Genomic DNA, 25,892 nt, shown 5'->3' with positions numbered 1-25,892 from the left:
TTCTGAACTTTTCAAAAAAAAATATTCTTGGAAATGGTCACTCATGGTCACTGTTTTTAAAAATTGAAAAACTGCAAATATTTCGCTAAAATCAAACTTTCGGTGGCTATATCTTGAAAACGGAGCCCTTTATCAAAAAATCTATAAAGTGCTTTTCGATTGCAAATTCAATTTAGCATTAAAAAATAATGTCAAACTTGTTTTCGCATAAAACTTCATTTTTTTCCAAAATCACCATTTTTTCAAAAAATTATAACTCGACGGCAGATTTTTTGACCATGTTTCTCTATGTCTCAAAAGTTGCGGATTTTTGTCCCCTAAAACATATCAAAAAATCTCTAAAATCAAAAAAAAACGAGTGGAAATTGAGTTTTTTTAATTTTTTTTTTTAAATCTGCAATTTTTTTTCGTGTACCTTTTTTTCTCAAAAGTCCTCAACAATACCTACAACTTTGCCGAAGACACCAAATTGATCAGAAAATTCACTCAAAAGTTACAGCTGTTTGAATATTTACATACCATTTTTGTATGGACAGCAGCCAAAATTGTATGGAGACTTGTATGGATGAACCAATCACACAAAATAATTTATTTGGTCATAGGGAAGGCCCCCCCCCCCCAAAGTTTGAGCCAAATCAAAAATACAAATAAAATCCATTTACGGTTTTGGAAGAGAATTGCTCACATTTCCTTTTTTTCGGCTTATACTTATGCCAGGTATGGTGTGATTGTGATCTTTGCCTTCTCTTTTTTCGCACAGGAAAAGTGATCGTGATAGCTATCAGACTGTTAAAATCTCACACAAAATGAACTTTTAGTAACTTTAGTTCAATTCTGGCGTCATGATTTTCTACAGAGTAAAAATTATCATCAGTCTAAAATGAGGTAAAATTACATCATAAAAGAGGAAATATTCAACATTCCAAATTTACACCTTCCAATTTTACACATTTTTTACTGTGTAATCTAAATCACCAAAAAAATATAAAGTTGTTCAGTTGACATGGACGCCAAACTTTACAGGGAAAGCAAATGCTTTGCTGTTGCATGCAACTCGTTACAAAATTCGATTTTTTCAGCACTCCTCGTATCTACCTAACTCGGCAGTGCTTCAAAATGGAAAACTTAGTATTCGTTAATTCGTCCAATTTCAATTTGCTCTGGCGTTTTTTCAAAGGAAATTAATTAAATTTGATCAAACAATATCTATGAGGAACTAAATTCCTTTCAATTATGTTTCCGCCAATTTCCCACGATCAAGCCGATCAAATTGAAGAAATTATGGTTGACCCCACCAGCATCGCAAAGGTTAACCCAGCCTCCAAGCCAGACGGTCCACAATTGGCAAACATTCATTCACATATAGTAGCAGCAGTTCAGTGATCGATTTGCTCTTGATGGCGTTCAAACGACGTTTGACGACGGCGGTCAGCTTGGAATGGGGTGGTTAAATTTAAGTCAACCGCGGTTAATTGTCGTCACCAGCGTTGATGGACCATGCGTCTCCATTTGCGTCAGTTTTTTTTTCGACGGGGGCTTGGAGGAGTTGTTGTTTGTCGCCAACTGGGCCGTTCTCGATGCTCTTGATTGACAACTTCTCCCTGTCGAAACCGCGTTGGATGGATGGCAATGGAAATGCTTTGTGTTTGCTGGGAGGGAAAAAAACTGATAAATATTTTCAACTTTCCCCTCGGTGAGTAACGTAAACACGTCTGTCGTCCGTTTTGACGGTCTTACGTAGTGAAGTTTTGCGTTTTTGCGCGGAGGCACGTCTATTTAAAAATACGAACCATACGCAATTACGTTGAAAGCAGAAGATGAATGGTTCACGAAACATTTGAGAAGATGAAGATCAGATTATTTATTAACCATTTTAAAAGCATTTTTTTAGTCATTGTAGTTATTGCTACACTTTTTTTAAAATTTAAGGCCGATGGCAGTGCGTGGCCGAATGGTTACGCTGTCCGCTTTGTAAGCGGATGATTCTGGGTTCGATTCCCATCTGCTCCAACCTTCCATCGGATGAGGAAGTAAAATGTCGGTCCCGGCCTTGGTTGTTAGGCCGTTAAGTCATTCCAGGTGTAGGAGTCGTCTCCATGCCATTAGTACAAACAACACACCAAACCAAACCTACTCCGGTGGAATCGCTGGCGACGGTTGGACTCGTAATCCAAAAGTCGTCAGTTCAAACACTGGGGTGGAAGGTTCCTTGGAGTAAAAGAGGTTTGGGTGCTCTCCCCATTCAAGCCTTCGGACTCCTAGGTTCGAGCAGAAACTTGCAATAGAGACCACAAAAGACCCGGGGGTCGTTAATGTGGATGGTTTGATTTTTTTTTGCAAATATTTTTCAAAGTTTTTGTCCCTTGGCTCTGGCCGGGGTCAAGTAGGGGGGGGGAGGGGCAAAAATAAAAAAAAATATAAAAATTGAAATAACAAGGCAAAGTCTCAACATTTGAATGCAAAAAATGTTTTAAAATGCATTTTACACTAGTTCAGTTGTTCTGCAAACATGAGTTTTCAAAAAATGTAAGTTTTAACGAAAACAAAAAAATTAACGAAGGAAAAAAACATTTCGCGATACTGAACATCGAAAATTTTCAAAAATTCAGGTGATTTTCAAATCAACCCAAACATGCTAAAAATGATACTAAACGAAGAGGAATGCATTTTAAATTGATTTCGGCTGATTGCACAGAAATTTCCATTGAAATTTTGAAGTTTTTTGAAAACATATTTTTTTGCCCCTTAATTTTTTCGAGCCAACTTTGAAGGGGGGGTGACAAACACTTTAATTAAAATTTGAAGCAACTTATTGAAAATATCCATCCCACTCCTCATTCTTTCCTCGGTCAATTATGCAAATACGAACCATCAAAGAAGAAAAGCCCCTGTGAAAGCAAGTGGAAAGCTCGTGGCCAGACTCGGTCTAAGTTTGCTCCTCGTGACCCTCCACTCAAGTGACCACAACCCACTCTCCCCGTCCCGCTGCATTTGAAAGTGTATTTGCCCGCAGATTAATCTATTTTTATTACGCATCTCGGTTTGCGATATGCGCTGCAGTCGCAGCGTCGTTCTGTTTTCGATCACGATCGATTGTCTGACGGGTTTCACTAATTGAACTGTTTAGGTTGAGAACGGCATGTGGCCGTGAATTTTTTTTAGGGGAAACAACAACAAGCGAAGACTAAGGCTCAATTGATGCCAATTGATCATCAATTGAGTAGGATTCGATTTTCGGCGTATTTTTTTCTATAGTTTTTGATGTTTCTATTTTTGGGAGCATTTTAATTGAGTGAATAACCGTAATGCTAAGAATTAAATTAACAACCCGGAAACCCAAATGCAATTCATAATACCAATGCACAATTTTACTATGTTTAACAACCAAAAACTGGTTAGCCGAATTAAAAAAAACTTAAAGTTCAAAGTTACTTGCCAAATATTACAAGGCCAATGTCATTTTTTATTCTTTTGGGCTGAAAAAAAAAGCACTTGTACAATTGATTGTAAATGATTTTAAAAACATTGTAACAACACTTTGGTTGTATTTTAATCATAATTAGAAATTCTAGATTTTTATTTTACTTTGAATTTTAATACTACAGATCGGAAAAAGACACAAAACTATGTAATGTATAAAGAATTTTGTGTACATTTTGCATTAAAAATTCTTAGGGAAAGTTGTTCAAAATTTAATGAAAATCCTGCATCCTACTTGCATCCTGCAATAAAAAAAAACCAATGATGCAATACAAGCCTTTACAGTTTAACAAGAAAGCAATAAAATGTTTAAAAATTATGTCGGAATAAGTCCAGCCATTTTTTTCATTTTGACGCAGAAAAACATGTACACAGTTAAATAGAAAAGAAAGTAACTCAGAAAAATAGATGACAAACATTACAAAAGTATACTTTAGCTTAGGTAAAATATTCCCTATGTTATCATAAAAAGTATAGATACTTTATTGAAATTTCTGATGTTGATATTTTAAAATTTGAAATTCAAGACTCTGAAGACATTTTCAGTAATCAGACAAATTTTAATCGAATGATTTTTTTACGGAAAAAACTAATAATGCGTTTCTGTTTGGTAAGATTAGGAAAAAAAACAAATATAATAATTTCAATTTGTCCAACCTTTTTAATTTTTTGTGGCAATAAATTCAAAAACAGTGTAAATAATTTGGTTCTTTTCGTGTTGAATGAAATTTTACATAATTTCCATACAAGCCACACATTATTACAAAACGTCGAGTCTATGAAAATATATTTTGGGAGTTTTTTATAGGTCCAATATACAGCAATTCCAGTTGAAAAGAGCCTAAACCAAAAAAAGTTCTCCGATCGGGCTCAAAATTTTTCTGGGGGTTCCTTTGCCAAAATAATTAGACCCGTATTTTTTTGTTTGGCCATTAGGGTGACCTACATCGTGCTAGGGTGGTTCAAAAAATGGCAATTTTCGTCATTTTTCGCAAAAACCTTTTTTTTCAAAAAATCTTATCTCCGCCCCATTTCATCCGATTTTTGCTGTCTTAGACGCAAAAGAGAGGTGATGAGTTTGGCTATTTGGGAAAAATAGTAAGAAGTTTCAAAAGTGAGTTTGGCTCACCTGCCTTGCTGGACGCTTCATCGTCGCCGGCATCCTGCAGCTGTTTCCGCAGAGTCAGGTACACCACACTGTAGGTGTTGATAACGCCAAAGAGCACTCCGTTGCAGAGGAACGCCCCCACCATGACCAACCACGCGCGAGTTCCCCCATCCGGTGGCTCGTGGGAAACTTCCCCGTTGGGAGCTGAGAGTTCCTTGGCCTTCGCCGGGACGTGCCCGTTGACGGCGGACCCATTCACGATCGTCCCGGGAGCCCCGTTCCCGTTGACCATCTTCACCTGCTCGGCCATTGTCGAAAAGGTCTTCAAGTTCTGTTAATTGAGTTGGTTTTTGTTTTGCTTCGATTTTTTTACACAAAGAATAATTGATGCACCGGTTATCGGCCGACTTCCATTGCACTTTCACACTTTGGACGTTTTCCTCGATTAAATGTGGGAAGCCAGCAGTTCACACACCATTTGCACACACTTGTTCGAACCGATTGGCTTTGGAGAACCTGCGCCAGGTCGTCGCGGGTCAGCCACTTCAAACAGATACCCGGAGGGTGATAATCGGCTGTATAAATATTATTATTCAATCCTATAGCCGATACTGAAGTCTGCCGAGAGCAAACCCCAACCAGAATCGTCACTTCTTATCACTAGGCAAGGCAACGAACGAAAGAAAGGGCTGCTTGAGTCGCGTCTACGGTGCGTTCATTCACGCCCCAACAATACAGCAATCTAGAGCGTCCTTAACTTTGATCTTCATCAGAGGCCACTGTAACTCAGCTCGGCGTTGTTCTGATCTCTCTCGCTCTCCAAGGCAAATGAATGTCCGGGAAGTCCTGTGACACACACGTGCGTCCCGGAGAATGGTCACCGCCGTAATGACTGACTGGGTGATCGTCACGAACAAACCGAACTGACCGAAACTAAAACGGCCCGAGGTCTTGGCGCGCTGCCTCTGTGCTGTTGCTGCTGCCGGTGGCACGTCCTAGCTGCTTTAAATAGAAATTGAAACTGAGTTAGAGTTTGGTGGACGGTCGAGAGTATAGTCGCTGAGCCGCTCAGAAGTTAGTGTGGTTGTGTACTAAGACGTTAACGTGTTGGGTGTTGTTGCCGGTTCGGTCAGTATACTAGGTCCCCGACCGGAGGAGCTTCCGATGAGCGACGCTCATGCTTCCGTGCTGCCAAGAATGTACGGCAAAAAAAAAATTTTTTTGAATGAACTTCAAAACATTTAAATTTGACGGCAGATTCACGGTACTTAAATCTGCTTGGAATTTTTCGGACATTTTACGAAACTAGGATATGCTAAAATACCTCAAAAACGAAGCACATTTTAAACGCAATATTGAAAATCAAAAAATTAAATCCGTAAAAGAAGTGAAATAAATATTGTCAGTTTTCAGCATAAAACACTATTTCAAAAAGATTAGGCAATTTGATGTATTGGCTTACAGATATAAGCTAAATACATTGCTCATAACTGAAAAAACATAATATTTTTTCAGTGTAGTATTGTAACCTGGATAGTAAATTAGCTTAAATCATAAAAAACGCGTTATTTTGATAAGTGCTCAAAGACAATCTTATGGGAAATTAGACGTGTTTTCCGGTAAAAATATTGCCAAAATCCATGAAAAAAACCTGTTTTTTCAACATTTTTATTTTTAAAACCGCTGTAACTTTACAAGGATTGGACTTAGGACAATGGTCAACATGGAGACTTTTATGTAAAATTGTCTGGAGAATCGAATCTCGTGTTCGGTTTTTGAAAATTTTGATGTTTAGAGCACTTTTGAAAAAAAAAGTTTAAGTAAATGATTTTTGCATTTTTTTTTTAGATGAGTTGCTCCATCCGGCATTTTTTGTGAGTCTTTTTGTAACATTTTAGGCTATCCAGGTTTTTAAGCGAAGATGGCATTCGAATGTTGAACGTCCGAAATGTCAAAATCGCGCAGTAGCACCAACATTAGAAAAAAAAATGCGACTGTCATGCCATGGCACACTTTTTTCGTAATGTTGGTACCACTGCGTGATTTTGACATTTCGGGCGTTCACCATTCGAACGCCATTTTCGCTTAAAAAGCTGGATATTCACAAAAAAATTGAACGAAAAAAAATCGTTGGCTCACCTTCAAATTTGACTTTTAATCTTAAAAATCTAAAAATCTCATAAAAGTGGAGTGTTTTTTCTCTCTGTGTATTTTTTTCGGAAAGCCCGTCAAACTTTCTACAAGTTTGTCTTTGACCACATTTTGATACGATGAAGCTAGCTTACGAAATACAAAAATATTTAAAATGCTTACGCCCTTTTTAAATGTCATTATCGAGTGAAACTGGCGCCATATACACAAAAATGGCTTATATAAGCGTAGGATAACATGTTTATAAAGTTTCATTGAAATCGGAGAGGGTCGGGTACAACCGATTCCCTAGTTGACTTGGAATTTCTCGGGAACGTTCATCTATCGATAGTTAACAGAAATCCCAAGTTTAGTGCCGATTGGACCATCTCTCTTTCTTTTTTTTTTTTTTTCATAAAATTATTTTTATTAGGTCCTTTTCGGTACTGGGACCTGGTTAGGACCGAGTCGGCTTTTGTAATTACATTTGACTTAATAATTACAGAGGATCTTGTGTGTAAATGTTAGTGGGAGGGGAGCCGATTACCCGCGGCCTACTCGGGGTTAGTAGGGAAGGGATTGATGTTAAAGACAAGGCGTGGGAAGGGAAGGGGGATTGTGTAGGGGTCTTGGTTGGCTCTGCTGGCCTTTGCGTTTTGTCCTCAGCCGCAACTCGGTGTCCAGCTGCTGGGGCGATCTTGCTTTGCATCCGGTGCAAACCAGAAACGACGGCTTTGTGTGAAGGCGAGTTATTCTAACTGAAGGAAAACTAACTGAAAGAAAACTAACTGGAAGAAAACTAAACTGATATTTTGGAATCTGAGAGGAACTGATAGATAGGATAGAGAACATCAAGGTCTAGTTGAGATAGCGCGTCTCGCATCGGGATTTCTGGTGGTCTTCCTCGGGCCCTGAGGGTATCTTTCAACTTAATTCTGTGAGCCTGGTGATCTGGACACGCCCATACGAGATGGTCGATGTCCTGATAACCCTGCCCACAGTCGCAAAGGTTCGTATCACTCATGTTGATACGGTAAAGATGAGCCTTGCACGAGTAATGGTTCGACATAAGGCGGGACATCGTTCTGATGAATCCACGCGTCAAGTCCATCCCCTTGAACCAGGCCTTTCTTTGCACCTTAGGACGTATGGAATACATCCAACGTCCCTTGGTGTCGCCGTCCCATTGTGTTTGCCAATCCAGAAGCGCACGCTGCCTCGGAAAACCGTAGCATTCTTGTAGGCTAATTGGCCTTTCAAAAATGTCTCCACTCTCAGCACCCTTCTTAGCGAGCAAGTCCGCTTTCTCATTACCCGGAATCGAGCAATGAGCGCGGACCCATACCACCGTGATGCTGAAGGACTGAGCCGCCAGGTTGTTTAAAGTCTTGCGTATTTCCGTGAGGAAAAACGTAGACTCCCTGGTCGGCTTCAGAGTCCGGATAGCCTCAACAGAGCTAAAGCTATCGGTGAAGATGAAGTAGTGGTCAGGTGGCATGGTCTCGATGATTCGCAGTGCGCAGTAAACCGCGGCTAACTCTGCGACGTAAACCGAACTCGGGTCCTTCAGCTTAAAGAACAGCTGATAAGATTCATGATATACACCGAAGCCCGTACAGCCGTCAAGCTTGGAGCCATCGGTGAAGAATCTGTTGTTTGGAGGAACATGGTTGTACTTTGATGCGAAGATCGACGGTACAACTCCCCGCAGAAGATGGTTTGGGATACCGCGAGTATCGGCTTTCATGGACGTGTCAAAGCCAATCAGGGTGCTGCTGGTTAACGGAGGCGTGCGCTGTACCGTTGTGCTCGGGTTCCGCTCCCACGATGACATAAAGTCATAATATAGAAGCATGCGCCGAGACTCAACGTGAAGGTTTAGCAACGTTTCAAAATTGTCAATTACCAGTTTATTCCTGTAATCACACCGGATCAGGAACCGGTAAGACAGTTCGTAGTAACGAGTTCGCAGAGGCAACACTCCCGCCAAGACCTCGAGGGTCATGTTGTGAGTTGAGTGCATGCATCCCAAGACAATGCGAAGACTTCGGTACTGTATCCGCTGGAGAACCAACAAGCGTGATTTCGCAGCTGTTTGGAAGCAGAAATTGCCATATTCCAGCACCGAGAGTATCGTTGTCTTGTACAGTCGAAGCAGGTCAGAAGGATGAGCACCCCACCGGTTGCCAGAGACGCTGCGCAGAAAATTAGTTCTTTGCAGGCACTTTTGCTTCAGGTAGTTAATGTGCTTCCCCCATGTTCCCTTTTGATCAAAGATGGTACCCATGTACATGAAGTGGTCCGACTGCTCGATAGTCTTTCCCGAAAGAGAAAGATTGAGCTGCGGCGGTTCATGCTTCCCCGTAAAAACGACCAGTTCCGTCTTCTCCGGAGAGAATTCAATACCCTTTTCAACTGCCCAATGGGCCAAGTTGTTCAGGGTATCTTGCAAGGGTTCTAGCAGATCGGCTTCCTTCTTGGCAGCGATTGAAACCACTGCGTCATCTGCGTACTGTATAAGGGTGCAGTCTCCGGTCAAGCAATCATCGATATCGCTGACGTAGAAGTTATACATGGATGGACTAAGGCGTGAGCCTTGTGCCAAACCCATGTAACTTATCCGGGTGATTGCCAGATCACCTTGCACAAAGTGCATGTGTTTTTCAGACAACAGGTTGATGAGGAAGTTGCACATCGTCGGATTGAGACCGCTCCGCCGCAGCTTTACTCCCAACACCTCGATGGAGACTGAATCGAATGCACCCTTGATGTCTAGGAAGACAGAAGCCATTTGCTGTTTTTTACCACGGGCTATGTCGATTCCTGTGGCCAGCAAGGCTAGACAGTCGCTTGTTCCCTTGCCTCTCCGGAAGCCATACTGCGTGTCTGACAGCAAGTGCTCTCGTTCCATCCATGGTTCGAGGCGGTCGAGGATCATCTTCTCCAGCAACTTTCGTAGACATGACAGCAAGCTGATTGGACGATACGAGTTGTGGTCGGACGCCGGCTTACCGGGCTTTTGAATGGCAACCACCCGGACCTGTCGCCATTCGTGTGGAATTACGTTCTGCTCCACGAACGTGTTGAACAGATTCAACAGACGCTGCTTGGCGATGTCCGGAAGATTCTTCAGCAAGCTGAACTTGATCTTGTCCGGACCAGGAGCAGTGTTGTTGCCCGTCAATAGTGCTATGGAGAGCTCTACCATCGAGAAGGGAGGATTAGAATCGCTCCCATCAACAACGTCGAATGATGGTTGTGTCGGCACCGAGTCCGGGCACACCTTCTTGGCGAAATCCAATATCCACTTGTCCGATTTTTCCACACTCTCGTTCGGAACGGAACCTCTACGCATGGCCCTCGCAACGCGCCACAGAGTGCTCATGGACGTATCTGCTGGTAGTCCTTCAACGAACTCCCGCCAGTACATTCGCTTCTTTCGCTTCAGAGTATTACTGTACCTGCGATCAAGAGCTCTGTACTTTTGGAAGTTCGCTCGGATTCCACACTTGCAGAAGTCCACATAAGCTTCTGACCTGGCCGCCGAGAGATCCGTACACTCCTTGTCCCACCAGGGAAGTGGAGGGCGCGTTCGGATGTATGGTCCCGGGACGGGTTTTGTCTGAGCTTGTAACGCACTGTCATAGATCAAATTAGCCAAAAACGCATATTCTTCAAGCGGTGCCAACCCTGCTCGCAACTCAACTCCAATGGAGACTGCCTCCGCGTACTGTTTCCAGTCGATATTTCGCGTCAGATCGTAAGGCATCTCCACCGTTGTCGAATGCTGTGGGCCATGGCTAACCAGAATAGCGATCGGCAAATGATCACTGCCACGAGGATCTTGGAGCACGTTCCAGTCACAGAGAACTGCCAGACTGTTGGAACAGAGCGACAAGTCGATGGCACTCGCCTTCGTACCGGACGTGGTTGGCGTTGGTGGTGTTGCAATGCGCGTAACTTGCTTGTCCCTGTTTAGGAGGGTCATCTGGAAGTCGTCGCACAGTTCATGAATCAGGTATGCTTGAGGGTCTGTCTTGTGACTTCCCCACTCGGTGCTGTGAAGATTAAAGTCACCCAGAACCAGTCGCGGTGCCTGCAACAGCTCAAGCATACCCCACAACTTTTGTCGAGTTAACGACACCTGTGGAGGAACGTAGACGGACACAATGCAAATGTCCAGTCCTCTGATCCTGGCCTGTACTGCGACTGCTTCGATTCCTCCTAGCTTCGGGAGCGTGACCTTTCTAAAAGTGTGGCATTTCCTGATCCCAATCAGTACGCCTCCACCTCTATTTGGTCCTGCCCTGCTCTCTGTGATGATGTTGTACCCCCGGAAAGCTGGCGTCTCATCTCCGATAAGAAACGTTTCGCTCAGCGCAAACACATCACAGTCCCGTTCGAATGCGAATTGTTGAAAATCGTTTAACTTGGGGGTTAAACTTCTACAATTCCATTGTAGAAAGGAGATGCCGTTTTTCGTTTTTGGTGTATTACCCATCAAAGGAAATGAACGACAAGAGGGGCATCGTGCTAGCAAGCTGTTTCCCGATGTGTCTAGCGAGAGGCTCAAACCGCTTTATGATTAAACGTGTCGGTTCACTCACAAAAGAGCACAGCCATTCCACGATTGTGGAAAAAGGAAGGACTCCTTTGAAGGCATCGGTGATCGGATTCGGTTGAGGAACCGGTTTCAGGGGGATCTTTGGCAGCTTGGGAACGGGCTTCAGCGGCTTGGGAACGGGCTTCGGTGCCGGCTTCGGAGCGGGCTTACCCGACGGACCGAAAGGAAAATCCTCCTCGAAGTTCAACGAGTCACTTTCCTTACCCTTGACGCCAGCGGCTTTTTTGGACTTGGAAGCCTTGTTGCGCTTCGGGTTTGGCCCGGAAGAGTCACTTTCCTCGTCTCTCTGGAAGAGGACCTCCACATCGGAATCTTCGTCCCCCGAATCTTCGTCCGCCAAAGGAGCGAAGCGATTGGGGTGGGTCACCTGACTAAGGATTTCCGCGAAGGACTTCTTGGAGCGTTCCCTCAAGGATCGCTTCATCTTGTCCTCGCGCTCCTTGTACTTTGGGCACTGTCGAGTTTTGTGCGGTTCCCCGCCACAAAGCAGGCATTTTTCAGCCTGCTTTTGGCAATCCACGTCCTTGTGGGGGCCGGCGCACTTTGAGCACTTGCTCTTGTTGCTGCAGTAGGTCTTGGTGTGTCCCAACTGCTGGCAGTTTTCGCAGCTCATCACTCGCGGAACGTACAATCGAACTGGAAGCCGAAGCTTGTACAGCTCAATGTAGTCCGGCAGAGCTGACCCTGCAAAAGTCACCCGGAACGAGGCAGAAGGAATGAACTTCTTCTGGCCACCCTCGGTGGTGACGTTGCCCAGTTGCCGGCACTCGAGTACCTCCACAGCTGGAAGTTTAGGGTTCTTGAAGCGTCCCACCGCCCTTGAGAGGTCGACAAGCGACAGACTGTCATCGGTCACCACGCCGTCGATCTCGACTTTGTGGGCCGGAATCCAAACACGGTACTCAATGCTGAACCGCAGATCAGTTACGATCTGATTAGCTTGCACCGCGGAGTTCACGATCACGCGGAGCTTGCTCTTGTTCAGCTTGGTACATTCGACCACCCCAGGATAGTGCTTCTGCAAATCCTTGGTGATCTGTACAAAGTTTAACGGCTTCTGTTTGGGCCGGAAGAAGACCACCCATTCCGTTTGCGATCCCTCTTGATACTGACGAGGACGAGGAATCGGTTTTTGGGAATGAGGATTCAGGGGCGGGGGGGGATTTGGATCCGGATTCGGCACCGGTGTTTTAGGAGGAATTGGATCTGGATTGGGAGGAATTGGATCTGGATTGGGAGGAATCGGGTCTGGATTAAAGGGAGGAATCGGTGGTTGAGGGGGAACCGGATTCGGATCTGATTTAGAACGCTTTCGCTTCGTCCTCTTAGACCCGTCCGAGGATCCCCCTTTACCGCCAGGATCCTTATCCTTCAGGAAGAGGTCCCTGTTGGTGGTGTTTGAAGGAACTCCCAAAACAGAGTCCTCCATTTCCACGTCCTCGTCACCCTCAAGGGTTGAATCGGAGTCGAATTCCTCATGGTCCGACTCGGTCGGATCCATGTTTGCGAAGAAACGCGATAAACTAAACGAAAATGAAAGTGATGAAACTAATCGCAAAAATAAAAAAGGAGAAAGAAAAAAAAAAACTAACCGAAAAAAAACTATGAGAAAAAAAAAAAAAAAAAAAAACTAAACGCTAACAAAAAACTCGCCTTTCGCACTCACCGCCGAATTGGCCGCACTGGCTGCCGCCCGCAGCGGGATGCGCGGGAAGCTCGTTTTCGCGCGCTTGTTGTTGTTGTTGTGCTGCCTGCTGCCAGCCACGTAAACAACGGGGTTGTCTCCGACCTGGCCTGGCCGAAAACTGGTCCGCCGACCGCAGTCGACTCTCCGGGGCCGATTCCACCGACCAACGACCGTCTCTCGCCTCAGCTGCCTCCGCGGCCGCTGCTGCTCACTCCTCCTGCTGCTGCTGCTCGGATGCAGGAACTCGTTCCTCTTCCGCTGCTGCACCGCCGCCGTGTCCACGACGACCAGATTGTGGCCTCTCTGACCACCGGAACGGGCTTGTCCGCTCGCACACGCCTCGGAATCGCCGTGAAAAACGCGCCAAACACACCGCGAAAAAACACGACTTACCGCTGAGACTTCTGCCGGAGCAATGATCTCTCTTTCTTTGGCACCACCCTCTTCTATGACGATTTTCAAAAAAAACTTTTTTTTTCTTAATTTTACAACTATTAGATCAAAAGACTTTTTTCTGGTTGCGTTTTATAGGAAAATTTTCCAAGGAATTCATTAAAAATAAAATATCAACCCTCCAATGCCTTTTCAACTTTTTGAAGCTAAAACATTCGAATCTCTTTTCAAATTTTCGCCACGTTCTAAATTTATTATCCTTATTTTACAGAGATTTGCACTTTCTTGATGTTTGGAATGATGTTCTTAAAATATTACAACGATACAATCAAATCTAATTTCGTTGGAACATTGTTATGAATTTTATTATAAAGCCGATGCAGAGATTTCCAAAGTTTTTGTCCTCGACTCTGGCCGAGGTTGAGGGAGGGGCAAAAAAAAATGATAATTGAAATTACAAGCCGGAAAATTTCAATGAAAAAACTATTGGAAATAGCATTGTACACCCGCACAGTTGGTAAGCAATTAAGGTGTAATGTTGTAAAATGTTGTAAAAAAATGCGAAAAAAAAACTTTTTGCAATTTTGTACATCGAAAATTTACTAAAATTCGAAAGAATTTTTGAATTAACCAAAACCTGTTAAAAATTACTCAAAACGCAGGGTAATGTATATAACAATGATTTCACTTGAATGTTCATTGAAAAATGGGGGATGAACTTAAAATAAAATTTGTACCATCCCAACAACTACTGTGATAATGCTTGTAAAATCTAGTGATTAATTTGAATTCAAAAATTAAAATTTAAATACACTGATGAGCGGCAAAAACAAAAAAAAAACAAACCATCCACATTAACGACCCCCGGGTCTTTTGTGGTCTCTATTGCAAGTTTCTGCTCGAACCTAGGAGTCCGAAGGCTTGAATGGGGAGAGCACCCAAACCTCTTTCTACTCCAAGGAACCTTCCACCCCAGTGTTTGGACTGACGACCCTTGGATTGTGAGTTCAACCGCCGCCAGCGATTCCACCGGAGTAGGCTTGGTTTGGTGTGTTGTTTGTACTTATGGCATGGAGACGACTCCTACACCTGGAATGACTTAACGGCCTAACAACCAATGCCGGGACCGACATTTTACTTCCTCATCCGATGGAAGGTTGGAGCAGATGGGAATCGAACCCATTCGGCCACGCACTGCCATGAGCTGCATTTCACTGTAATTGACGGCTTCCGGGAAATCGCGAAAAATCACTAGCCCTAATCATCATCATCATAATTGAAACTTGCAACCAGCATTTCAAACATACTTAAGGAAAAATAAACAAATCAATTCAAAAAAAATGGTTTAAAAGTAGATAAACATTTGGGAAAATTATGATAGGGGTTGTTTTTTGACAAAACGCGATAAAAAAATTGTTTATGAATCATCATAAGTGAAATGGACCAATTTTTTTAAAAAAATTCGTAACTTTTTTCCTCGCCTAATGGTTATGTTTGGGCAATATGGAAATTTAAACAGTTTTTAAAATCCACTTTTCTCCAATTACTTAAAAAAATGACACCCTTTGTGCGGTGAATTGGACACAATTGAAGTTAAATTGAACATTTTATTTTGCGAGAATAATTATTAAATTTAATTTTGTTTTTTTTTTTTCTTTATAATTTTATAATTGTTTTGTTTCGCAGAAATTCCGTGTGGAAAAAGCAATGAAAAATAACACAAAACATTTTAGAAAACAAGTCTAAAAGTAATAAAAGAAGATGGAGTAATTTTCGAGCAATTTCAAAAAATATAACAAAAGGGTGAGGTTCGAGAGGTTATTTTGGCCAAAACGTACCTCAAGTTTAAGACAGCTGCTTGAATGACCAGGATTTATCCTTGAAACGAGATTTCTTTAGCATTTTTTTTTTCATGCTGTTCTCCCCCTTTTAGATTGTAAATTAAAAATAATCGAAAAGGAATGCTTACAGACCACATCGTGAATATTTTTCAAAAATCATATTTCGATACCAGGTACATGAAATTTTAAAAAAAATGTGTAGTTTTTAGAACATTGACAATATCTTTAACACGATAATGTATAGCAAAGTTCTTCAAAAATCAATTGACGTTCCAGCCTGCAACTTCCAGCCTACTTATACCTACTTAAAATTTCATTAGATTTGACTGAAACTCAAGCAAAGTTTCAAATTTGTTGATAACCATCATATCATATTATTCGCTCTACAGCATTGCCTTGGCGTTCTCGATTGCGAGATTCCTATTCGAAACTAAGTGTCCGAAGGCTTGATTGTTGAGACAATTGCAAACCTCTTTTTACACCTTAGCTTCCATCCACCTCGGGATTCAAACTGACGACCTTTGGATTGTAAGATAACCATATTTGGACCATAAAATTTTAAAATAACTGCAACGAATAAATCTTCTCTAGAATCATTAAAACTATTTTTACTATGATATTGTTATCGCTGTACATAAATTATATTGATAACTTTCCCATCAAACACAAGTCAATCTATTTCCGTCAGTTCTGTACCCACTGCCCGTCGTAAACCTTCCGTTTTATGTGTATTTTTCTTGCCGCCAGCAAAGCGCATGACTGATCTTCGCCATGAATCGGACCGAAAATCGACACCCGAGAAAGTTTCGCGCCAAAGCCTGATAACGGGCAAGGCAAACCCTGGCAGAGAGCGAAAGAGTGAGAGCAAATCACGACCAACCTCGGAAAAACTATGCGCTCTGTTGTCGTGAGAGAGCAATAATAGTAGTTTATGCAACAAGTTGCAAAAAGAGGATTTTTTCAGCACGAGTCGTACATTTATCCAACGAGGTTCACCGAGTTGGATAAATACGACGAGTGCTGAAAAAATCAAGTTTTGCAACGAGTTCCATACAAAATTTTTTGCAATTTCAAAAAACACCATTTGAGTGAAATTTTAAGTCGAATTTTCATGTATTTTGTCAATAAATCGTTTAAATCAAAAAAATGTTGAAAAGTGTTACTTTTCGAAACAAGTGCTGAAAAGTTCAACTTTTCAGCACTCATTTCAGTGCTGAAAAGTAGAACTTTTCAGCATTTATTTTGAAAAGTGTTGCTATTCGATTCTGTTATTTTTGGTACAGAAAAGAAGGCTATTTCGTCGTTCAAGAATGACAGGAAAAGTAAGTAGTTTCACGACGGAATTGCAAAAAAGTCTACTAACACATTCGTTTCAGGGATTGTGGTAGTACATTTTGAGTAAATATTTGCCGGCTCGTGAGAATCGAGAGATGTTCAAACGATTGAGAATACACGTGCTTCACTCGACAGTCTTCGGTTGATTTGTTAGCGGATGAAAAACGCCAGTTTAAAGCTATCAACGTAACGTTATGTTTACGTTTTGCGAATCGTTTTGTAAACCATGTGCTTGGTGCGGTGAGTCAGGTCACTGAGTCACAATAGAGAATTGGATCAAATAACTCAATATTACCGTTGAAATTGGTTCCAGGTATTTGACCACCTGAGTTGCGAAAGTGACTGCAATTAAAACATGACTTAAAGGAAACCATGTCTGCAGAGATGGTAAAAACCTTAAACCAATCTCGCAAATCCAACGAGTCTGCGCACACAAAAACCGCAAGTAGGTGGGAAGCCGGAAAAATGTTTGTTGAGCACCCACAAAACTCGGAAAAGAGACAAACGCACGTGTTGGTGAGGGGGGTAAACACACCCACTCAGTTTGCGGTCAGTCTTCACGCACCGATCTTTCGATGTTTTAGTCACCAGACAGAAAGTGATTCTATAATAAAAAGAAATTGTTGTGCGAAATTTTAACCTATTATTAGCGGAGTGAAAGCGTGGGGGAAATTTTAACGACCAACACGAGATGAAATGAAACAAACTGTTGCATTCTGATAACTTATTGTATGCGAGTTTCCTATTTTAAAAAGTGCAATTGTAATTTAATAAAAAATAATGCAAACAAATATTTAACTTGTGCTTATAGTACCGTAAACTGGGGTGACTTTGATAGCTCGGGGTGACTTTGATAGGTTTTTCAAATGCCCGTCAGATTAATATCTAAACATTTTTGAGAATTTTGAGTATGCAAACATTAAGGGATAGCTTATTATCGAACATATATGCAAAAATATGACTGTTACATTGGATGTATCAAAATTAGTGGCCAAATCAAATTTCTATCAATGTCACCCCGGGCTATCAAAGTCACCCCAGTTTACGGTACATGATATTCAAGATTTCAGAAGATCGATTATTAACAGTCTACTGCCGATCCAGAATTTATATTCCAGGACTCTTTGGAGTACCCAGAACATCCCAAAAGTTCAAATTGATGTCAAAGGGACCCGGGACATCACTGAATTTGAACCATAGGGGGATGGCGTCGCTATTTTTAGACCACGTTTTCCACTTTTTCTCATCGAAACCGACTACTTTATCGACTTCATTTTGCTGGGCGAGATAGGACGCCGTCTATTTTTAGACGATGACTCAGCACTTTTCCACTCTTGCACTTTAAAAAACCAGGTGGCAGCACGATGTAACGCCACGTCCCTATGATCGAACCGAATCGTGTAACGACGGCGGTAAACTCCATAATCTGTATTCTCGGAAACTCTGGAGGAAATCCCAAAAGTTTTTCTAAGAGTTAAAAGTGATGCCAAACACAGAGGACCACGATCGAAATTTTGTTAGAATCCTGTTGGCACACAGCAAAAAATGCGATGGTAAAATCGCATGCAAAAGCATGCACATCACCTTCGTCAAAAAAGACACTTTGTAACGAGTCCGAGAGAGCGGAAATTCTAAGTAATATTACACCCTGAAATATGTAGCTTATCAATAGGGGAATGGCGTCGCTATTTTTAGACCACGTTTTCCACTTTTTCTCCATCTAAATCGACTACTTTATCGACTTCATTTTGGACGCCATCTATTTTTAGGCAATGACTCAGCACTTTTCCACTCTTGCACTTAAAAAATCCAGATGGCAGCACGATGTAACGCCAAGTCCCTATATGGGAAACCTACTTGACCGAAATGTCAAGTTCATATATGCGTTTATCCTATTAATTCTTCATTGGTCTGATTGCCGAATGGGCCAAGGCGCCAGTCCTTTCTGTAGGTGTTGGGTTTGAATCCCATTGGATGCAACTTTTTTTTTTGTGTTAGCAAAAATTGTACATGCAGTGTGTAATATCAAGCGTTTTTTTACGAAGGTGATTTACGAAGGTGCTTTTGCATGGGATTTTGCCATCGGATTTTTTTCTGTGTGTCAATGTACGTTTTATTCAAAAAAGGTTTTTTCAATAGTTTTGTTAGAAATTGTTATTTCAAAACTGGAGCGTCCAATTTCCCGGGGTTACAAAATTTTCGGGGAACGGGAAATTTTTAACAAATTTCCCGGGAATTCCCGGGAAATTTGAAATTTATCGAAAATTGATCTGATCCTGGTTCTGATTATTATTTTGCAACAAAATTGTATAGAATTTTAATAGCAATGGTTAATAATGCAGAAGATATGTCCAGACCAAATCTTACCTGTTTGAGCTCATGAATAAATAGATAAGCATTGAATTTGCATAAAAATCATCTTTTTCACTTGAAATACCATTTTTATGCAATCACAACTCAAAATTTTCAAATACTTGGAGCGAGTTTTTTAAGGTTTGGTTTTTCATTGATTTTTTTATGATGCAGCCTAATAAATGACTTCGGTTTAAAAAAATCATAGCAAATAAATAGTTTAGTAGTTTCATATTTTAACCTCTTACGCCCTTGGAAGCTGTAGTGTTCTATAAATTTTCAACTTTAAACTATAATTTCTCGTACACTTTAAATCAAATTAACCTAATTCTTCTAGCACAACCCTCTTTGAGACATTTAATGATACCAATTCAATGTTCATCCAATTTGGTAATAGTTGACAAAAACATAGAACTGTAGAAGATGATGTACTTTTTTTACCTGGTATAACAACAATTTTCCTTCGAAAAACCTACCAAAATAATAATATTTTTTTAAATTCCATAAGGCTGGTACAAATATTTTTAAAAGTTTTTGTCACCCCCCCCCCCCTCCCCCCCCTTCAAAATTGGCCCGAAAAATCAGGGGGCAAAAAAAATATTTTTACAATCAACTTCAAAATTTCAATGAAAATTCAAGTGCAACCAGCTGAAATCAAATTAAAATACATTCTTCTGCGTTTAAAATCATTTTTAGCATTATTTGGTTTTATTGAGATTTTTTGAAAATTTTCGATGCCAAATCTTTTTTTTCGATACAATTTTTGTTTTTGTCAGATCTTAGATTTTTTGAAAACTAATGATTGTAAAACAACTCAACTAGTGTAAAATGCATTTTAAAACATTTTTTTCATTTAAATGTGAAGACTTTGGCTTGTTATTTAAATTTTTATATTTTTTTATTTTTTTGCCCCCCCCCCCCCCCCTTGACTTCGGCCAGGGCCGAGGGACAAAAACTTTTTTAAATATTTGCATCGGCCTAATATCGTAATTTTTGTTGCCCAACAAATAAACAAGATCTATTTACAGTTGTGATTGCTTAAGAAATAAATGTCATCTGAAACAATGATTTTTTTAGACGAACTTCTAAGTTCAATAAGAATAGTGAATTGTTCAATTCAATTTACTGTTATTAACTTATTGAACTTATCAGTGAGTTGAGTTCGTTCACTTTTTCTTTTTATTTCAAAAAGTTTGATTAAGTGGTGAAAATGTATACTTCCGCTTAAATTTTGGGAATTCCCAGGAAATTTACAAATTTCCTGGGAAACGGAAAATATTTTTTCTCGGGAAATCTTGGGAATTCCCGGGAAATTGGACGCTCTATAAAAACCAAATTGCAAATTGAATTGGTCACGTTAAATTGAACTTTTTAAGACTTTTATTTAATGTTTCATTTCTAAAATTTAGGGTTTTTTTTTGTAAATCTTTTTTTTTGATTTTGTAAATCTAAGTTTTTATTACCTTTAAATAATTGTATACAAATTTGAAAAAAGATAATAAAAACATACAAGTTTGATTTAAAATAAAAATGGAAAGTGATCATATAAATTTGAAAATAATTTTATGAATTTGTGTAGCCATCAAGAACCATTTTGTAGCACGAATAAACAATATACTAAGAAACCTGTTTTTTAATGAAAATTACTACAAATCTGAAAATATTTTTAAATTCAAATTCAATAAGAATGAAAACTTGTAACTTTGCAAATAATTTTAACTATTCTTTGTGTATATAAATAAAAAACGATAATGCAGTAAATTTACCAACTCAAACTCATTTTCATTGAGAAATACATGACACTTTCAGCGTATTAAAATAATCCTCGAATCCTAGCAGGATGATTCCACAAATTTCATATAATCGAATTTTAGTACGGGCCTGAAAGAGTTAAACTCTATGATAGCATTTTTTAAAAGATGAATACAGCTGTAAAGAAAACCGTAGCCAAAATGTGTTTATTCTATTTGGTTCCACTCTTGCAGCTTAAGGAATTTTGAACCAGTTGCAAAATCCTCGCATGAAATAATATACGTTATCTCACCCAACCTAGTTTGAATAATGTAACACTTGCTGATTATGTTTCGTTCTATTAGCTAACGAAAATAAGAATTCGATTGCATCAGCCAGTCGTTTTGTTCTGCATGCAGCAAAAAATATTAATCTATAATATTTCAAAAATTAACAAAAAAAAGTCAATAAAAGCATCTACAACTGGTTTGTAACTTAAAGATTTTGAATTGAAATGCTATTGCAGCATTGCGATTCTAACAATTCTAACGATTTTACTATCATTCTTCTATTTTTTGTTTAACAAACCGAAACTATCCATCAATTTCTCTCAACAAACCAACACGCTCCTCCACCTGCACTTTGTTTTGATTAAACCCCCCCTCCCCGGTAAAGCCGGTCATAAGGTGTTGTTTGTTGGCGATCAAATTTCAATTATTTGCTGATAACAAACAACGAAAAGGAAAGTGCCGCCCAATCATTAATCCATTATCGATTGAGTTTGCAACGTCACCACAAATGTCGCTCAGAGAGCAAGCAAAAACATCGCGAGGTATCCGTGTGTTGAAAATATCCCAAAAACATACACACAGGTGGCGCAGCTTTTTCGCTGACGGCGAACTCTCTGCCCAGGGACACTAGCTATGCCGGCATGGGCTCGGTATCGTGGTTGCGGTATTATTTTTTGTAGAGGTAAAAATATACACACGTGTGCACGTACCTCTCCAATTGAGAATCCGTATATCAAACAAGGGTGCCGGGAACTCTTCGCCGCACTGAAGCTAATCCTATTATACAACACTTGGCATCAACCGAACGTAACTGGACGCCACTTCTCGACCCGCTAATTCCGTCAAGAGTTCCGGTCCGCGGGAATTCCAACATTTTGTTCACAATCAGTGCCACAACTCGTACTAGCGACGACGCGTGGTCCACGTTTACTGATAGTGTAACGCGCGCAAAGATTTATTTACCCCACCGAACATGCCGCGAACATCGTACAGCACCTGATAACGAATCGACACCGAATTGCATTTATCTTATCACAGAACGCATTAAAATTACACTAATATCACGAGAAGGGCGGTATACTCATCGGCGAACCATTTACGAGCATTTTTGTCGGAGCACGTGGATCGGCGAATACTTTCTCGCGTAAGGCACTGGCGATGACTACCAATCTGGTTAGCGTTCTCTACCAACTCCCACGAGGAACGCCAGAGATGTAGCTGGGGAGGATTGATATATAAAGAATATTGTATAATAAGTATATCGTATCGTCGTATTGACATCATAAAAGAGGTTCCTTCCCGACATTTTGCTGGGAGAATCGAAATATTTCGTCGAGAGTCTAGAGCAACTTTTTAAAAAAAAATCCTTTTCGGTACCGGTTAGCGGGTATTGGATTGGACCACACACACACATGACATTTTTGCCCGTTACCGACAATTATCGACATTACCGACGGCTTTTTGGTTGTATTTCACAAAAAAACACTTAGCAGAACGAGGATTGAACCACCAACTTCTTGGTTATTGATCCGACACGCTACCACCTTGATGAAAAGTGAGTGAAAGAGCACCAACATATGCTTCTCTTTGGAGTGTTGCTCGGGGACGGGCCAGCTTTATATGTGTTGGTGAGAACTGCAGATTGCTGAAATTTTTACACGCGGGCAAAAATGATCTACGGGCTTGCTGCAAAAAATGTTATAAAATATGACATTTTCTGCAGCAAATCCAACGTTGCAGATTTTGAGATATATTTTTCCTTTGGGTGTGGCAAACTTTATATGGAAATCTAATTTGCGAAGGACTAATGGCTTGATACTTCAATATTTTCATAGTTCAAAGTGAAAATCGAGCAATGATTCTAATTCAGAATAAAAACTTGGGTTTTCTTTAACCTAAAAACTATGCGTTAACAAAAAACTATACCCAACTGGCAGTCGCATGATTGTGATGCATGACGGCATGAAAGTATATCAGAATCTGCATGAAATCTGTCCTCATGCATTTTTTGCGATATAGGGGTATGACATTTTTGCCCGTTACCGACAATTATCGACATTACCGACGGCTGATTGATTGTATTGGAGAAAAAAAATCTAAACAGAACGAGGATTGAACCATCAACTTCTTGGTTATTGGTCCGACACGCTACCACCGCGCTATGGACGCTTGATGAATTGAGAGGGACAGGGCACCAACAAAATCTTCTCTCTGGAGTGTTGCTCGGGGGCGCGGGGACATTATATGTGTTGGTGAGAACTGCAGATCGCTGACATGTTTACACGCGGGCAAAAATGAGCTATGAGCTTGCTGCAAAAACTGTTAGAAAATGTAACATTTTCTGCAGCAAATCCACTGTTGAAGATTTTGATATATATTTTTCCTTTGGGTGTAGAATCTTAGTGTTAACAAAAAACTAGAATCTTTGCGTCAACTAAACAAACAACAAACAACAAACAACAGCATGAGCATGAGCATGAGCATGAGCATGAGCATGAGAGACCACCCATGGTTGTCCTTCTCCGTTGCTGAACAGAACCGTAATATCCTTTCAGCACTACTGATCATAGGCTTCGACTATCAATTGGTATTTCCCTTATCAACAGCATGTATGAATGCGCTGAAAAGATAAAACATAATGATTTCCAGAACAAGATCAGTTGCGAATAGGTAACAGTCATTGGCCACCAACGGCGCCCGCCATGTCAGTTTGTAGATCTCGATTTTAAGGGACGGGAATGTTAGTTAGCGCAGGTTGCTACTAGGGCAGCTGATTTACTCTGTGCTTACACCCCACGAGCGCCAGGAACCTGAAAACTTGTTAGTAGGATAGGGTTTTTGGTCAGGATTCATCATAGAAGATGATGATGCGACCCAAAATCATAGTGTTTGTTGAAAGGTATTATATTTTATTCTCAAGGCAAACAATCGGTTGCTGCGGATGAGACATTTTCCGTTTAACTGTTGTTAAATTTTTAATGAAATGGTATAATCTTAGACAGCCGGCTGTGGAAAGATAAAACCAAATAATATTTATTTATAAAATGAGGTGTTAAACGCAATGCTGCAATGATAGCGTAGTCTGATTTTTAATTATATAATCATTTAGTTCATGAATTTGTTACGGAATAGACGCGACGAACTCAATCATCAAGTGCCTTGCGATCTTCTTTCTGTTAGCTAGATAAGGTATTGTTTTTTGTTGCCTCTCGAGCTACGATGCTATGGAGAGGGCTTAACCCACAACCAACCGACGTCGAGCCCTCCGAGCTACGGAGCTATGGGAAGGTCTTTTCAACACAAAAAAAAAGACTCGCGCACCACACGACGTTCTTGATGAATCAAAATAATTTTGTTACGCGATAAACCTAACGAACTCGGATCGTTTTAATCGAAAACAATATCACAATTCATGACAAAAATGCGAAACAAAAGGCACACACAAAAAAAAATCACTTTTCACTCCGAATATATTTTTTTTCGACCACCCGCTCCCTTTGTCAATTATGCACTGATGACGCTGCATTTTCAGAGGGCGATCTTCTCCTCGCAGCGCACAATACACGACAAAAATATGAAACAAAAGGCACACACAAAAAAATCACTTTTCACTCCGAATATTTTTTTACGACCACGCGCTCCCTTTGTCAATTATGCACTCACAAACAACAAACAACAAACAACAAACAACAACAAACAACAAACAACAAACAACAAACAAGGTTTGATTTGTCTCCAGAAATTTTCAGGTATCAGGAATCGATGGATTCATGAACACATCCATTAATTTTCTTTTTAATATACCTCGAGAGAATCTAATTTACAAATTTGACCAATATTAATTTAACCTCCAATAAAAAAAATGAATCTCAATTCCCCAGATTTCTAGCTTTCTTTAAAATAATCCAAAATCAATGCTGAAAGAACCATGATGACCGAAAAAAATCTTTTCTTTGTATTACGCATTTTGCACATTACTAGAGTCTTGCGCAATTATTTTCATCACAGTATTTTTTCATCACAGTGATTTTTCTTCACAGTGATGACGAAGATATTCGTTGCTATGGCAGGTTGTTTACTTTTTTTCTTTATTTTTGGTACTTCAGAAAGCTAGTCCGGCCCAGAGGAAGTGTTTCGGACCATCTAAGTGATTATAGGGTCAACGACTTGTTCCGACTGTGGAATCGTGGTCTTCGGCCAACCCAGCACCTGACTGATCCGGTTGAACCGAGAGGGGAACTTGACAATGATGGCGCGTTCCGCACCACACAGCAAAAAATCCGATGGTAAAATCGCATGCAAAAGCATGCACATCACCTTTGTGAGCAAAAGCATGTAATATTGTATGAGAAAACGTGTACACAAAAAGCATGTACAGAAGAAAAAAATAAGGTCTGCTCACCCCAAAAATAACATCGATCCCGCGAGAGTCATGTTCAGATTACCAAGTCCGCGCCCCAACTCTCTCGGCTATCTCGCCGCTATGAATACAATTGGATCTTCACCGATGTAGCTGTAGGTTCCCCATACATCGTATGCAGATAACACAGTAAACGACGTACGGAAAACCTACTGTTACATTGGCATTGATCCGACCATTTACACAGCGACAAGATAGCCGAGAGGGTTGGGGCGTGGGCTTGGTAATCTGAGTGTGACACTCACCGGATTAATGTTATTTTTGGGGTGAGCCGACATGTTTTTTTCTTCGGTACATGCTTTTTGTTTACACGTTTTGTCATACAATATTACATGCTTTTGCTCACAAAGGTGATGTGCAAGCTTTTGCATGCGATTTTACACAGATTTTTTTACTGTGCAGAGGTGAAGATGGTCCTTGAAGTTTCGGTGCAGGCAATGGCCCCTGCACACTCACAGGCCTGTACCGACCAAAACCCGTGAGTTGCGGATTATTGACTTC

General features: G+C 40.7%; 1 protein-coding gene across 3 annotated transcripts in view; it reads right to left on the bottom strand.

Annotated features, from left to right (window-relative positions):
• Positions 1-22,101, bottom strand: part of LOC120415669 (monocarboxylate transporter 10) — a 31,599-nt gene extending 9,498 nt beyond the window's left edge. The window contains exons 1-2 of one of the 3 annotated variants that reach the window (XR_008212007.1): positions 21,682-22,101; positions 4,610-5,590 (exon numbers count right to left, since the gene is read on the bottom strand). Coding sequence is in view for 1 of the 3 variants with exons in the window: in XM_039577254.2 (XP_039433188.1) it covers positions 4,610-4,898 (289 nt within the window). In the remaining 2 variants the exon portion in view is untranslated. The remainder of the gene's footprint in view (positions 1-4,609; positions 5,591-21,681) is intronic. The other 2 variants (XR_008212008.1, XM_039577254.2) reach the window with 2 other exon arrangements.
• Positions 22,102-25,892: the final 3,791 nt, after the last annotated feature.

This window comes from Culex pipiens, chromosome 2 (assembly GCF_016801865.2).
Source record: "Culex pipiens pallens isolate TS chromosome 2, TS_CPP_V2, whole genome shotgun sequence".
NCBI classification, from domain to species: Eukaryota; Metazoa; Arthropoda; class Insecta; order Diptera; family Culicidae; genus Culex; species Culex pipiens.
Note: the sequence above shows the minus strand (reverse complement) of the source record. Positions and strands in the feature narration are given on the sequence as shown.